Source organism: Berghia stephanieae, chromosome 6, assembly GCF_034508935.2.
Source record: "Berghia stephanieae isolate SIO BIC M18660-M18661 chromosome 6, UCSD_Bste_1.3, whole genome shotgun sequence".
NCBI lineage: Eukaryota > Metazoa > Mollusca > Gastropoda > Nudibranchia > Aeolidiidae > Berghia > Berghia stephanieae.
The window spans coordinates 36,668,874-36,686,373 of record NC_088365.1 but is presented as its reverse complement, the minus strand read 5'-3'; the positions used below and the strand labels follow the sequence as shown (position 1 = coordinate 36,686,373).

At 37.2% G+C, this 17,500-nt stretch overlaps 1 protein-coding gene across 3 annotated transcripts in view; it reads left to right on the top strand.

The window, feature by feature from the left end:
* LOC144974974 (urocanate hydratase-like) overlaps positions 1 to 17,500 on the top strand; it is a 47,700-nt gene that overhangs the window by 24,702 nt on the left and 5,498 nt on the right. For all 3 annotated transcript variants that reach the window (XM_078918549.1, XM_078918550.1, XM_078918551.1), the window contains exons 8-17: positions 3,452 to 3,603; positions 4,016 to 4,195; positions 4,657 to 4,754; positions 6,788 to 6,896; positions 8,975 to 9,063; positions 10,834 to 10,904; positions 11,680 to 11,778; positions 12,419 to 12,518; positions 13,582 to 13,663; positions 17,163 to 17,211. In XM_078918549.1, coding sequence (XP_078774675.1) covers positions 3,452 to 3,603; positions 4,016 to 4,195; positions 4,657 to 4,754; positions 6,788 to 6,896; positions 8,975 to 9,063; positions 10,834 to 10,904; positions 11,680 to 11,778; positions 12,419 to 12,518; positions 13,582 to 13,663; positions 17,163 to 17,211 — 1,029 coding nt within the window. The remainder of the gene's footprint in view (positions 1 to 3,451; positions 3,604 to 4,015; positions 4,196 to 4,656; positions 4,755 to 6,787; positions 6,897 to 8,974; positions 9,064 to 10,833; positions 10,905 to 11,679; positions 11,779 to 12,418; positions 12,519 to 13,581; positions 13,664 to 17,162; positions 17,212 to 17,500) is intronic.

Sequence of the window (17,500 nt, the reverse complement as noted above, 5' to 3'; positions counted from 1 at the left end):
TCATTATTTGCTTTGATTTCCAAAAGTTTTTCAGCATGCCGAAAGCCTGGTTTGCCTTTTGAATTCTGTGCTTGATATCGTGTTCTGCATTTCCGTCGTCTGTTATTTTGGATCCGAGGTAGGAGAACTCTGTTACCTCTTCAATTATATGTTCATCTATCCTAATTTCACTGTCATGTTTTGGATTCACCCTAATGTACACGGTCTTATCGAAATTTATTTTCAGTCCAATTTTCGAGGAGTTCTTGTGTAGTACGTTTAGTTTCTCTGCGGCGTCTCTGTGTGTACTGGAAACTAACGCGATATCATCTGCGTAGTCTATATCTTCCAAAAAGGATGTCAGTGTCCAGCGAATGCCTCTTTTCTTACCATCAATTGTATTTTTCATGAGCCAGTCTAGAGCCAGGATAAACAGAAGCGGGGAGAGTATGCAGCCTTGTTTTACACCAGTTGTTACATTAAAGCTGTCTGTTAAATTGTTACCACAGATCACTTGGCATTGGTAGTTGCTGTACATTGCTTTGATTAGGTTGACTATCTTCATCGGTATACCATAATGGCGGAGTATTTTCCACAGGGACTCTCTGTGTAAGCTGTCAAAGGCTTTTTCAAAATCGACAAAAATGGTGTAGAGGGGGCTGTTCCATTCAATGCTTTGCTCCAGGATTTGTCTCAGGGTAAATACGTGGTCACTACATGACTTCCCTTTTCTGAACCTTGCCTGCTCTTTTCTAAGAATGTTTTCAATGTGAGGTGAGATTCTTTTCAGAAGGATTCTATTAAAAACTTTGCTCGTTACGGACAGGAGTGTGATTCCACGCCAGTTCACACAATTTCCCAGGTCTCCTTTCTTGGCTATTTTATGGATGATGCCTTTCTGCCAATCCTCTGGTATTTCTTCCTTTTCCCAAATGTTGGTGAACAATTTACTGAGAATTTTGGACATTTCTTGCGAGTTCGCTTTAAGCATTTCCGCACTGATTTTGTCAATACCTGGGGCCTTGCCATTTTTTTGTTGTTGTATTGCCTCGAACACCTCATGCTCAGTGATTGGACCAAGATTAACATCTACGTCCATTTCTGCTTCTGGGATATCTGTGTAAGAAGATGGGTCTGGTAGGTTTGCGAAATATTCTCTCCATCTTTCAATTTTCTCCTTTTCGTCTGTGATGACACTACCATCTTGGGATTTTAATGGTTTCTCTTGACCATAACTTCTGTTTCCGGAGAGCTTTTTTGTGATTTTGTATAGTGTTTGTGTGTCTTGTCTTACAGCTGCATTTTCTGCTTCAGTTGCTAAATTTTCTGCAAAATCTCTTTTGTCTTTCCTTGTGGATTTTTTCACTTCTTTATCCTTCAATGAGTATTCACTGGATAGCCTTTCTTTCAGTCGGGGGGATTTAGCGTTCAGGAGATTTAGTTTGATTGATTTTCTTTGGTTAATGAGCTCCCATGACCTTGCTGATATCCAATTCTCTGTATTGGATTTATTGTGTCCTAAGTGTTCAGTGGCACTTTCCTGCATGACGTGGTTGAAATCTTGGATTGTCATGTTTGTAATATCTTGTATTGCACTGAATTTGTTTCTTACTGAGATATTGAAATTGTTTTGGATATCTGGGATTTTCAATTTATCTGTGTTGAAACGTTTCTCCTTCTGTTTTGCTATTTTTGTTTTCATCAATTTAGTAGAGATTTTGGCTGTGACAAGATGGTGGTCACTTCCAATGTCTGCCAATCGTCTGACTCTGATATCGTTTAAGCTGCTCTTCCATTTTCTGTTGATAATTATATGGTCTATCTGACTTTCTGTTTTCCCATCTGGTGATTTCCATGTCAATTTGTGTATGTTTTTGTGTGGGAAGAAAGTTCCACCAATAATGAAGTTGTGTTCTTCACAAAATTCTGCCAGTCTGCTTCCATTGTTGTTCATTACCCCTATACCTTCCTTTCCAACGGACTGATTTGTTTGTGTATTGCCAACTCTAGCATTAAGGTCTCCAATGATCATGAGCATATCATGTCTTGGAATGTTTTCAACGGCCATTCTTAGAATATCGTAAAATTCTTCTTTGTTTTTATCATCTGAATCCTCTGTAGGTGCGTAACATGTGAGGATTGATAGTTTGGTGTATTTTGAGTTGTGTCTTGTGTATAAAAGTGTTTCACTTATCGGTTTCCATTCCAATAGTGACTTGTTGTTTTGCCTGGCTATCAAGAGGGCAACACCTTCTCTGTGTTGGTCATCCTTTCGTCCTGACCAAATGATCAGGTCGCCATTTGAGAGTTGGCGCTTCCCAGCTCCTGTCCATCTTGCCTCTGATATGCCTAGCAAATCGATCTTGTAGTTCAACATCTCGCGCTGGGCTTGTGCCAGTTTTCCTGTTTGATATAGGGTCCTAACATTCCAGCACGAGACATTGAGCTTGCGTTTTGGTGACAACAGATCAGCAATCTGGTCGGCGGCGTCCTTTCGGCTTTGACCTCCTACCGTCATGAAGCCAGTATTCTGGTCCGCTTCTCTGCTGCCGCCGGTTGTGGATTTACGTCTGGTTTCTGTTTCTGTAACAGTTTGCTTTTTATGAGGTGGGTTGTTAACCCTACGCTCAACCCCCATTCCCGGAGGGCCGATGGATTACTCTTCGTCTGATCTCTCTCCTTTTTTCTCTTATTAGAGGTCCGAGGTTCGAGATACGCAAGCCCTCCCACCACGACAAGGTGAAGTTGCACTTATTGTGTCTTATATCCCCCTATAGCTGTTTTCCTATTTGCTTTTTGTCTTTGTCTTGGAATGAGATTACTTGGTTTTGTCCTGGGTCTGGCCGGAGTCCTTGGCTGGGAGGGAGACAGTCATATGCTTAGTTATAGTTTTGGGAGATTATATTTTTTTCCTTGTAAATCATCTCTCTGTTATGTTTTATTATATTTGTTATTTTGAATGTATAATGCAGGCATTTGAGTGTATTCATCCTTGTTGGATCTTATGCTTGTGTCCGGATGAGACTTATAGGTGATCTCCAAATAAGTACATTGATGGTTTGCTCTTGGATTTTACATCTGATCCTTATTTGTTCCCAGTTCCCCTTTGTCTTACTTTTTCTTGGGCGCTTTAATTTTAATTCTTTTCTTTCTTTTTACTAGCGTTATGACCTAAATGTGTTGCAAGCGCCGTAAAGCCCTCAAAAACAAACATATCTCTCTCTCTCTCTCTCTCTCTCTCTCTCTCTCTCTCTCTCTCTCTCTCTCTCTCTCTCTCTCGCTCTCTCTCTCTCTCTCTCTCTCTCTCTCTCTCTCTCTCTCTCTCTCTGTGTGTGTGTGTGTGTGTGTGTGTTTGTGTGTGTGTGTGAATTATTCAGTTACCCTATCTCTCACTTTCTGATAATATTACGAGATAAACATTCATAGCCACATATGACATATGTTCACCTCTGCGTGAATCTACCCTTTTCAGGTAAGCGAGGAAGCCCTGCAAAAACGTCAGAAGCAAGGTTGGGTCATGGAGATTGTAGATGACCTTGACAATCTGGTGGCCCTTTTGGGAAACGCGAAGAGGAGGAAGAAGCCTCTTAGCATTGGATACCATGGCAACATTGTCGATGTGTGGTAGGATATGATACTATGGAGTTATAAAATAATACAAACTATGTAATATGACAACAAAGAAAACCCTTTCTGCCCTATTCTAAGCTTCGTGGCTGCAAGGATAATAGTGTGTCGCAGGGATGTCTCTATTTGCTGATACCAGACTTTGACGGCTCACAAGTAGTTCTTTCACTATTTACAGATCTATATTAGAAGAAAACAGGAACTTTCGACAAAAAGGAATATGGTTCGTGTCTTGTTTCTTTTTTTCCCCGGCTAAAAAATAACATGATTCAGATTTGCAGAAAGGGCTCAGAAAATTGAGACGTTTCGTGAATGTTGGAATGGGGATAAATTTTTGTTTGTTTTTTAAATGAGGTTGATGAGGTTGAGGTTGTTTTTCTCAGATATCCCTTGTTCCGTCATCTTTCAGGGAGAGGTTGGTAGTGGAATATGAAGCGACAGGACAGCTCCTAGTGGATCTAGGTTCGGATCAAACATCCTGTCACAACCCGTTTCAGGGAGGATACTACCCAGTTCAACTCAACTTCCAGGATGCCAGGGACATGATGCATGAAGACCCATTGAGATTTAAGAACTTAGTCCAAGAGAGGTAAAGTAAATTATTTGCTTACAATTTGAGCATTTCCCGTGTATATGGATGCAATATTAATGAGAACGAAATCTGCAAAAGGTTCATCAAACTGTTTATTACCTAATGTCTGCTAATACTAATTATACTTTTCAGGAGCAAGCGGGTATTTGATTGTTTGTGTCTCTTTGTTTTCTTCTTCCCTCAAAATCATCAGTGAAAGCTTTCAGGTAACACTAGGATTAACTGAATTTCGATGTCAAAACTTTGTGTTCATTATTTCCCTTTTTTTTAACATTGAGTTAACAATATAAACACGAAAAGTCTAGTGAGATGTTAAGGTGTGAGAATAAGATGGCTGAAAATTGATATTTTCGGCAGAGACAGGGAATTGGTCAATAAATTTTAAGGGATTGATAGTTATACATGTAGAAATATATACTAAAATTATTTCTTATTTCACTCTTTTTTATGTGTCTCAGCTTATGCCGTCAAATCAAGGCCATCAACAAACTGGCGTCCCGTGGAATGTTCTTTTTTGATTATGGTAACTCTTTTCTGCTGGAGGCTAGCAGGGCAGGTAAAATATCACACTGAACACCAACACCACCAGAAGCATCACACTACCATCACTAACAGTACAGTAATCATGATGATGATGATGATGATGATGATGATGATGATGATGATGATGATGATGATGATAATAATAATAATAATGATAATGAAGCATTCACACAGCGCACACTTCCACTCAAAGGTGCTCAGGGCGCTATAATGAGGATGATGATGATCTGATCATCGTCATCATCATCATCATCATCATCATCATCATAATCATCATCATCATCACTAACACCACAACCACCACCACGATATTCATCATACTTATCATCATCATCATCATTTTATCATCATCTTCATCATCATCATCATCATCATCATCATCGTCATCATCATCATGCAAAAAGTAAGCAAAAATTATCAGATGTCTCGAGTACGCATCAAAATTCACTTAAACTTTCGACAAACTATACGTAAATCTTAGTGTCTAATAAAAAATTCCCAGCAAAATTATGCAGAGTTAACCTCATTCTCAACTTTCAAATCCAGCACAGTAATGGGAGTGGAAGTTTATTAACCTTAAAAGAACAAAACAAAGATATTTTAACTTGTTTATGCCATTTGTAATAAATAATAAACTCATCTTTTGTTTATCAGATTTATCTTCCTTATTATGAACGGGTCCTTGTGCAAATAATTCATTAAAAATGTACGCTTGCGTGTGTTTGTATATATATATATATATATATATATATATATATATATATATATATATATATATATATATGTGTGTGTGTGTGTGTGTGTGTGTGTGTTTGTGTGTGAGTGTGTTTGTGTTTGTGTATGTTTGTGATTGTATGTCTAGCATAAGGGGATTTTTAAAATTAACAGAACTGTAAAACTTTGGATCCCTGAGTGATGCTCAATGCACGTTACAAATAAATATTATATAAAATTTACATAAATAAAACGTATACCACAATGATATCAATAGTAGCAGTGTGTGTAATATCGTACCAATATCATGAAAAAAAAGTGCATTGTTTTATAGAGATCAAAACAGTAAGGTAAACACCAGCGACTTAGACCCAGCAATCCGTATGAGCCGGATATTGCTCGGCGCATGACAATTTCCACATTTTACAAAGGGAAAAGGCAGCCTTGTATGTCTTGTTAATTATTGCAGTCTGATGTCATTTCACAACGACACGTGCAAAATGTTTTTAAAAACCAAGTAAATACACACAAAAAAACAAAACAAAAAAAACAAAACAAAACCAGAACGTGTGTTTTCAGTTGAACAAGTCTTATTTTTATTTATTTTTCAAAGCGAACCTGCTTCGAGTCAGATAAAATTCTCACTCGCAGCTACCGATTGGAAATTTCTTCTTTTTTTTTTTTAGTTTCCAAATACAAAAGATGGACGATCTTCAATTTTTCCTTTTTTTCTGTTTTTTTTTTTTTTTTTTTTTGTTGTTGTTTTTTTTTAATTTTTTTTTTTTGGTATGTTTTTTGTTGTTCTTGTTTTTGAACCACATCGACGGGACATATGTATAATTCTTTTCATTGCATTTCCTTTCCGAAGCAAATGTGTAAAATGTAAACATCCAAACAAATGGCTGTAAAATTATTGGGGATAGAATTTTCTTAGCAACAAGGCTCCGATTAAAGAGTTGAGCAAGGGGTCAGGTTAGATATAAAGTCAAAGGTTAGATTTAGTCTGGGACTATAATTTAGTAAGTCTACGAGATGAGAATGGAATTTTTAACATAAAATACTATAAGCATCAACTATAACAGTTTGGTCAGTCTATATAAGAATAGACCCTGGTCGACATTTACATATTTGCAGGTCTGATAGCCGAACGCAATTATGGGCTTGGTTTAATATGGTTGTAATGGACAATACTTCGCGTTCGTTTGAGAGTATTTCCATTACAACAATGGGCCGTAACAATTTATCAGACCTGACAATAAGCACACGTCGACCCTAGTCTATTAAACGAGTGCCTATTAAGAACAGACCCTGGTGTATACCATATTTTTACAGGTGCTGATGTTGGACGTAAAGATGGTCGTCATGGGACTTCCTTTCGGTATCCATCCTACGTACAAGATATTATGGGTGACATATTCTCCATGGGTTTTGGACCATTCAGGTACGTCCTTCCCTTTGAACAGTCCACACTCTGACAAAAAACCTTTTTTTTGGCGGGATAACTTACTTCAAATATTGATAATCAAGAATGACCCCCAACTTGTAAACATTTTCAAAAAGTCCAAAACCCTAGACTTCTGACAAAATGAATGGAAACTATTAAGTTTTGAATTCAGGAATTGACTAGTCGAGTGGCTTGGAATGTTCCCACATGCTCGATCTGTCATTTACACACCGTCGTCAAATTGGATCATGTAGGTAAAGCACCTTGCACACCCCCCCCCCCCAAAAAAAACAAATAAATAAAATAAATTAAAAACACAATTGAAAAAAATTAACGTCATCCGCTTTGTTCATAATTGACTTACATAATGAACTTCGATCTGCAGCTGTAACTCATCCACCGAACTCTTCAGTATTCCAAGTCTCCTCCATGTGGGCAATTCTGCCGCACCCTTAGTCTCGACTCTTCTCTCACTGCTAAAAGTCAATTTCAACCACTCTTCCACTGCTTTTTAAATCTGTTTTGGTAGTGATTTTCTTCAGTCCCCAATGTACTCTCACCCTCATGTTTATTCTTTTCTATAGGGCCGTAATCTGAAACATTGATGTAATTGTAGTTATCAGTTTTCTTAATCCATGTTCCATCTTCTGCCATTGTGTCTTCCACCTATAGAACAACTCCCAGATCTAAGACACTTGCGTCCGCCCAAACTATTCCTTTATCTGACTTTGGCACTTGCCACTGACCACTCACTAGATCGTTCCTCTCAACTTCACCGACGATCTCTTTTATCTTTTCCCTTACCTCATCATTTACTCGATCATTCCAACCCGTACATTTGACTTGTCGTTTGATATGGTTGCATGCCAACCTGCGGCTATGTGGTCTTGTGGTATGACACTCGCTTTCGGATCGGAAGGTTCTGGGTTCGAGCCTCGCTCGGCGCATAGTTGAGTCCCTGGAAATAGCTCTGTCCGAAAAAAATGTAATATCGCCTGACAGGCGTCGTGTCTAGTCGTACATGTTAAGTGTTGCTGTTGGCCAGGGACCCCTTGTAAAGCGATTTGAGCACGTTTAATGGATATTGCGCTATATAAAAGCTCAATTAAAACCGTAGCCTTCTTGCCACCGGATATTGACCCACAAGCTTACCACAAACGGAGTATAACTCTTCCTTTGTCATCCTTTCATCTATAACAAGAATGTCATTTATTTGCTCTGTGATACACCAATGTATCTTTACTTGTTATGTTAAGCTTTAACCCTAGAGCATCCTTAGAGAATGCCAGGACGGGCCCAGCTGCACTGACCATGACCTAAGTGTCTGCTCCCCAGATGGTGTGGAGTGGCTTTGGTGTTGGAGCGACTAGCTATGATGATGAGCGTATGTGGTTATGACCGCTCTGTTTGAGAGCCTTGACGTCTTCTAATTTTTGTTATTATTTTATTGGCCGTATTTTGTAGCTAAGTCTCGTATATTGTTTCGTTTCAGAAGCTGTTGGTCATTTGGTGATTCGAGCCATTGAAGTGAAATGAACGCAGAAACGTATCTGGCCGTGGTCTTCGTATAATTCCGTTATCAAAACAAATGCATTAATCAATAAAGACTAAAAATGATAAATAGGTAAACATGTAACAGCACCAAATTGTCTTACAATGACATTTGAGCATGCATTCATTTCTCTTTAAGTGAAAAAAATGCAACAGCTTGTGAACAATCTTTGATCGAAAACTACATATTATACTATAAAGGGAATGAGATTAGCGGAAGAGTAGCGTCCCTTGATTGGACGTCACCTTACAGAAAGAACGTCAAAATGGTTTTGCGCATGCGTCTCTCTCGTCCTCGCTTTCGGTGAAGTGTCTCATGCCGCACAACCAATATGACGTTCTCTCTCTAATAACTTTTCTGCTCGTGACTTCCAATCAAGGGACGCTACTCTTCCGCTAATCTCATTCCCTATCGCGTCCCACTCGTTTAGTATATTAAAAACAAAAAACAACTTTACAATATATATTTACATTCAACTGACATACGAGACCCCCCTTATGATAATTATCATTATTTATCACAGGTGGGTGTGCACGTCAGGGAAAACCACAGATCTTGAGAAGACTGACAAAATTGCCGCCAGAGTCATTGAAGAGCTCTCCAAACAAGAAGGTAAACTTGGCATGCCACAGAAGACGATATGGCGTAATGAAACATACATGAATAAATAACTAGATAGATAAATAAATAAATAAAATGATAAATAAATAGTGATGTTGAATATATCCAGAGTTAAACGATCGTTAAAAAGCTTAAACATTGAAATTATATTATCTAGACCACGCAAGATTTACCCGCTGGAAAATTGATTTTTCTAATTTGATATTCGTATAATTTGCGATGATGTTATTTATAATCAATCCTCCACAAAGAGTACTTTTTGTAAAAGAGGAGGACGCTCTTTTTCTAAAACTTCCAAATGAATTACGGCATTGTTCATCGGAGGTGAAGTTTAAAAAGCATCTTAAGACTTCGATTTACTGAATAATGTGTGAAGCATGTGATATGGTAGAGCGCTCAACAAATACGATGTATTATTGTAGTTATCATCATCATCATCATCATCATCATCATCATCATCATCATCACCATCACCAACATCATTACTTACTTACTTAAGATTAAGACCTTTTGCTCCCCGTCAACTGTTTTCCTCAATCTCGCTCTGCTCTGGGCCATCTTTTCCATTTCATTCCAGCTCATTCCAACTGTCTTCGGCTCTTCTTTTGTTGAACTCCTCCGTGTGCTTCTGGGCCTTCCCCGTCTTCTCTTTCCTTGTGGATTCCATGTAATGTAAGGGCCTGTTAGTTGACGTTGTTCTGTGGCTTTCTTAGCGTTTGCCCAATCCAACTCCATTTCCTGCGCTGGATTACAACACTGTTAGGCTCTTGTTTTGCTTTCGTCCACAGTTTACAATTGATAATTTTTTTTTCTGGCCATCTAATTCTGTACATTTGCCGCAGACAGGAATTCAGGATGGTCTGTATCTTTTGATGTAGTGCTTGGTAATCCGCCATGTTTCTGAGCCGTATAAAAGTTTAGCATTCACATTGGAATTGAAATGTGTAATTTTGTGTTGATGTGGCGGTCCAAAAACAGTAATAAGGATCTAAGTGAGGTCAATTTTATTAATTTAATAGAAGGAACGAATTTGGCATCATTTAGCTCTTTGTTATTGTTTTAGCCAGCCATTTTTATGAGAAACTTTCACTAAATTCTATCAAACGTTCAAAGATACACAGAGTTTATGTTTTGGTACGTTATATATCAGGCTGGCAACTGTTGTGTGAGTTATTTTGGCTAAGCGCATAGCATCAATATCATATTATACACGGTGTCAATGCAGTTGAAATCGCCCAACTATTTGTTGCCGTTTTTAGTTAACCAGAAGTGAATATCTATAATATTACTTACTCATTTTTCTTGATCTTCTTTCTTTGCTTTTGTCCTTTTTTTTTAGCTTATGTAACCTTTTATCAACGTTCTGGACTGAGGCCATTTAGTTTTGCTCGTTGTACTCTTTCATGAAAGATGATGTTTTCCTCGTTGAAATCATCTTTCCGTCATATATTATTGTTTTAACGTATTTCGATAACATTAAAATTTGAGTGAATCCGTCATGGTGGGATCTGCACTCATGTCAAGCTGAGATATTTGGTGTCTCATAGATATATTACTATCCAAATGTAGGCCTTTTGTCTAGATATTCCATATTAATATTAATATGATTTCATTCTGTGTGTCAATCCATGACCTGCTATGACTATGATGAGGTAATATGCAGCTCTCATTTTTATACGCATGATCCTTTTATAACACAAATCATGATGGATCACGGCCATTCATTTCTCTCTCTCCCCCCCCCCCCCCCCCCCCCCACAGTTCCCTCTGGGGTGAAGCAACAATATGAAGACAATATGAAGTGGATTAATGAGGCGTCTCAACACAAAATGGTAAGTAATGCTCTGTCGGCTTTGTCCCCAGCAGCTCATCGAACTTTATAAACTTCAATCATCCGTTTTGATCTGGGACATGAACCTACTGTTTCTAGCTTCTGAGGAAAGCCTTTAGTTGACATAACAACGTACACGAGCAATGTAACGAACCTCCAGTCTGTACTTTCAATCCCACCAAATTTGAATATTTCAATTGTGGTGGGATTATCAAAGAGTAACTACCAAAAACTTCCTTTGATAGAGTTAGCCACGAATTACTAATTGATTGCTATCACCATATTTATTTAGGTACCTCATTCATCATAACCTTTCATGACATAGGTAACCTAAATTTGGATTATTTTTTCTGTTCTCTATAAAAGCTAAAAATAGGCACGAGATGAAGGGTATGCAACTCGTCACGATTGTTGTTGTCATTTACGAATCAATTGTGTTGGGTAAAGTGATCAAAGGAAACGGAATCTGGTCTGAAATATTCAAAATTTCTTATCAAGACTAATATCATTATCATTGACGATTTGCTTACGTGTGTCACTGAACCCATTCTGCTTACATTGCTTTATTGATTGGATGCTTTGTTGGGGTTTTTGTAATGCTTCAATACTAGGATATTTCTAACTTTTAAAAATATCAAATAAAACAATTAACAAACAAACAAATTAACAGATGGGCAAATATTCAAATAAAACATAGAATTGTAAAAGGTGTGATGAATTTATTATGTTTGATTATTTAAAATAGCCCGATATGATGTGAGTTTTCTCCCGCACAGGTGGTCGGATCCCAAGCCCGCATTCTGTACTCAGATCAACAAGGACGCGTTACCATTGCAACTGAATTCAACAAAGCGGTTGCGTCGGGAGAGATTACGGTTAGTTTGGGATTCACGGACACCGATGAATATTTATGGCATATTTTGTAAAACAATTATGTTATTACCTGACAAAACATTGTTGATGTCGTTGCTGTTGCTTCTGTTAATTTCGTTGATTTTGTTTTGTTGTTTTTGTTTCGTTATTCTAGTTTTTCTCATTGTCACTGTCTTTGTTTTCGTTTGAGACACTTTTTATTCCTTTGACTGCGCCGAAAATGTTTCAAAATTTAAAACAATTCTCTATTTTTTACCTCTTTTTTTATGGGAGACTGGTGACATTCCTCCACCAATTGAAATGAGCAAATATCTAATTGAATCATTCTGAAATGAGTGAATTAGGTAAAGATTTACACAATGGTCCAGAAAAGGAACACATTTTTTTCTTGTGGTAGTCGGTCAGTTGATAGCCCAGTTTCTATGCGATTGGAAGAAGGCCAATTCTTTTTCCTCTGATTTCCCCCTGATTCATCTCTAATCTCCTACTTCTCATCTTGAATGAGTGAAATGATCAGTTTATATATTCTCATGCCCAAAGATTATTGAATCCCAAAATATATGTGCGATGGGAGGAGGTGGTCTCGCAAGCGCCTTTCAACTCCTTAAAGCAAACATTTATTTAGCATGTTTACTTTTCCAGGCCCCAGTTGTAATCAGCAGAGATCACCATGACGTCAGTGGCACAGACAGCCCATTCAGAGAAACCTCTAACATCTATGATGGGTCCTCTTTTTGTGCAGGTAATTTGTAAGATTGTTGGTGGCTGCTACTGGTCTCTTTTATTTCTACCCCATTACAAACCCGCCCCTTTTCTCATCTATGCAACATTCCTTCAACCGTCTGTATGTCGTAATCCGGCCTTTTCCTCGGATAGGGAAAACCAATGAGTATGTAATTTTGCGAGATCTTCATTTAATTCCAATGTGTTTAGATCGAGGACTTCATAATAATATAGATGTCGCTCGTTTAGATGCAACAAAAGCGTGGATCAAACAATTCAGATACAAAGGAGACTCGGATTAATAAAGCCAGATACAACAAAATCTCAGTTTGAACAAATCCTACCGTGGATACCTGCGACTTTGTGGTTTCCCACTTCCACTCGCTATGCATCTCTATTGTGTATCTCTATTTATTTATAATTAAATCAATACTAATATTGGTCCGCTGGCGGTGGATGATTTAATAGGAATTTGTGCTCCGTGCTTTTATGAGAGAGTTAAACTCCGTTTTTTCTGTCCCTATTTTATGTCGTTAAAATTTCATCTGATATCACCTCCTTGATGGTCAATCTCAATTTGTACAGCCCTGGCATGGCAGTTTTTAAATTTTTTTTTTTCATCGCTTGCGGCCGCAAAAAATCGCAATATATCGCTGATTTGCATTTCGGCCGCGAAATCAGCAATTTATTTTTTGACAATTTTTTGCAAATTTTTGAGATTTTGCGAAGAAAAAACCCCATTAATAATAAAATAAACATTAATTAAAAAAAAATATGTTTTTATTTTAATTTGATAGCTCGTGTAGAACGTGAAAGATAATTAATCAAGATTTTTCTTCCTTTTTACTGGCGCTGATATGACCTTACATTTGTTGCCAGCTCCGTGAAACCCTAAATAGCAAACAAATACCTTGCTCTTTCATGAATTAATTTAGGGTTTTAAGGAAAATTAATCGCTAAGTTCTCTTCCACCTTTTATTATGTCAAAATGACAGCCACTATTCAATTATTTTTTTTTGTCTGGCACCTTTCATGTACACTTATTCAGATCATTATTTTAAAATGTACATCCTATTCCCCAGATATGGCCATACAAAATGTTATCGGGGACAGTTTTAGGGGTGCCAGTTGGGTTGCCATACACAACGGAGGGGGATGTGGATGGTGAGTGATAACATTTTAAAACCGGTATACTATTGCATCTTTAACTTTAACATTATAATTATACAGATATAATTGACAGCGCGTGCTTATCATGGCATGTATAACAATCGTAAAGAAAAAATAGCCAAAAGGAAGAAAATTAATGACTGAATGAATAAATAAATAAATAAATAAATAAATAAAATAAAGATATAAAGAAAGAAAAAGAAAACGGTAATTTCGCCCCATGTCCGAAACGGACGTTAATGGGGTACTTAATGTTAATTTTCAGTGACATAAAATGGTAAGGTGACCGGTTATGTAACTCAAGATATGAGTTGGGCATCATGGTGAAATGCAAATAAAAAGAGAGAACGATGAGAAATACATAATTCTATTTTATCACAACTAGTAAAAAGCCCGCAATTTTGCGGGGAAAGAACTATTTTCATTCGATACTGTACTCACCATCATTTAATGAGGGCAGATTGGTAAACAACGTTGTCTGTGTAATTTGGTATATCTTCGGTTGATTTTTCTGTGTGGCCCAACATGAAGTGTAAGCCACTATAGCCTCTGACCCGTGACACAGCAACATACAGTTGTCCGTGTGTGAATACCGGTGGTGGTAAGAAAATCCCCACCTTGCTTAATGTCTGCCCCTGAGACTTGTTAATTGTCATTGCATATGACAATTTTACCGGAAACTGTCTTCTATTTAGAATAAATGGTAAGCCTCAATCCGTTATTGTCGTCAGATTGATTCTAGGGATAAACACTATGTCGCCAGCTCTACTACCGGTAATTATCTTGGCTTCTAATACTTTTGAACCTAATTTAATAATTAACAAACGGGTGCCATTTAGGAAGCCTGATTTAGGATTTATATTTCTAAGCAGCATGACTGACGTGTTGGCTTTCAAATGTAATGCATGTGGAGGAAGTCCGGGAGGTGTAAGTTTGTTCAAGAATTCAATCGGGTATAAGTTGATGTCAGAGTCACTTTGAATGGAATCAGCACTGCGGTAAATTTGTTCAGTTGATGAGGTCAACCTGGACAGAACGGCTGCATTTATTTTGTCAACATTTTCATGGGTTGTAGTCAAAATTGCTCTCTCTGATAGATAACGTTCATCCGCAAAGTTCAGATTCAAATCATTGTATACAGCATTTATCAAGCATTCTGGGTCATTTTCAGGAAGGCATAGCGCTGTAGGTAATTTAACAGAATACTTTCCTATTTCGCTGAAAACCGGCTCTGTACCATTTCCGATGCGGAGAAGCCAATTTGCAAAACAGTTATTGTCATCAGTAACCCTCATATTCTTTGTTCATGCGAAAAATGGTGACAAAATTCCAAATAATTGACTTGTTAAGTGTGACACTTAATATATCGGCTTCACTTCCTTTGTTAACAACAGGTAGAATTTGCCGAAAATCCCATCCAAGTACAACCACTTTGCCCCCAAAAGGTTTTGAACTGCCTGTTATGTCACAAAATGTCCTGCTCACACATTCAAACACACGCCTGTCCATCATAGGTGCTTCATCCCAAATTATGAGAGAACTACTCTTCAGTAACTTAGCTGTGTCTGATAGGCGACTGATGCTACAGGTCCTGTTATCCGTTATTGGAATTGGAATTTTGAACGATGAATGTGCTGTTCTACCACCGTGCTGACAAAAGATCAAAGGTGAAAATACAAATTTAAAGAATACTGGGGATGAAGGAGCTTTCGGAATGTCTCCCCTTTCCTTAACTTATGGAAAAACAAACACCCTAGCACCTTTAATAACACTTATGACTAACCTCTCGAGCTGCCTTTCAATACTTAACAAATCACAATGGCGGCCGAAAATCAAAACAATGGTCAAATTAGGAAATTTTAAACTTTCACAAATCTATCAAGGCTTGTTCTAGAGTTTTTAAATTACTTCTATATGACAAACTGAATAAATAAATGCCTGACAAAATATCAACGGTGAAAATACAAATTTAAAGAAAACTGGGGATGTAGGAGCTTTCGGAATGTCTCCCCTTTACTTAACTTATGGAAAAACAAACAACCTAGCACCTTTAATAACACTTATGACTAACCTCTCGAGCTAACCCTAATAGAAAAAAAACAACTCTCGGACTGCTTTGCACTACCTTTCAATACTTAACAAATAACAATGGCGGCCGAAAATCAAAACAATGGTCAAATAAGGAAATGTTAAACTTTCACAAATCTATCAAGGTTTGTTCTAGAGTTTTTAAAATACTTCTATATAATGACAAACTGAATAAATAAATGCCTGACAAAATATCAACGGTGAAAATACAAATTTAAAGAATACTGGGGATGTAGCAGCTTTCGGAATGTCTCCCCTTTACTTAACTTATGGAAAAACAAACACCCTAGCACCTTTAATAACAATATGACTAACCTCTCGAGCTAACCCTAATAGTAAAAAAAGAATCAAAATGGCGACTGAAATACCTTCATGTGATCAAGTGAATAATATCACTATGAATGCCACGATTTGCTGAAAAATGCCAATACACACACATGTATACACCACACACAACACACACACAAACATACACACACACACACACACACACACACACACACACACAAACATACACGCAATTAGAACATAATACTACATAACAAAACTGATCACCGCTAAATAAACAACACAACGGAAGTAATAATAATACTTGATGTCATGAATAGATGACGCAAATTGACAACTTTTTACAGTGTCAAAATTAGTTGATTTTGGGAGCCAAGTGTCGTCGGTACATATTTTATGATATTATCTGTTTGACTCAACGAACTTTCAAACTGACTTTAAATTATAAAAGGAAATCAAGTTATCAGTTTATCTATCTGTAAAAAATACATTTCTAATTTTCAAATCTTTCAGTAGAGTTGTGCGCCGTATCAATTTTTTTATTGACTCAAATAAGCACAATGTTCTCCACAATGCTATCTTTTTTTAAGAAAGGATTAGAATATAATCTATAAAACGTATACACCTAAGGGCAATTTAATGGTTTTTAATTTAAATTAAATTTTCAGTATCTTGAGATTATACCGTTTTCAGGTTGTGGGTTGCGGATTTGACAAAATAATTTGTTATCGTACCATTTTTTGTAGGCCTGGGTTTAAGGATTTTTGACAAGTTAAAGGGTCATCTTAGTCGATTGATAACATTACGAGTATATACAGTAAGTTTTCTGGTCAAAATGTAAAGAAAAGGCATTTTGTCATTGTATTGCAAAGTTCCCTGCCTAAGGCTTAGTATGGTTACTTGCAATACGCCGTATACCGATTTGCAGGTATGACAGCCGAACGTAATTGTGGGCTTAATTTAACATTGTAGTAATGGACAATGTTTTCCGTTGGTTTGAGAGTATTTATTCCTATTACAAAAATGAGCCCGTCACAATTTCGGTGATAAGACCAGCAAATAAAGGTGCAACAAACTGTCTTCATAATATCTCGTTGTGTCTTATTGTTTTTCACAGGGGCGAAGTCATTAATGGAGGTTTTGGTCTGGTGCTGGATGGGTCTGAGGCAAGTTATTTTGCTCTTGAAACATTGATGCTTGTTGAAACAGAGTTTCTTCTATTTCTGGCTATTGATCTTATGCATACTGCTGCTCCAATTGCTAGTAGTAGTAGTAGTAGTAGTAGTAGTAGTAGTAGTAGTAGTAGTAGTAGTAGTAGTAGTAGTAGTAGTAGTAGTAGAAGTAGTAGTAGTAGTAGTAGTAGTAGTAGTAGTAGTAGTAGTAGTAGTAGTAGTAGTTTTAGTTTTAGTTTTAGTTTTAGTAGTTTTAGTTAGTTTTAGTAGTTTTAGTAGTTTT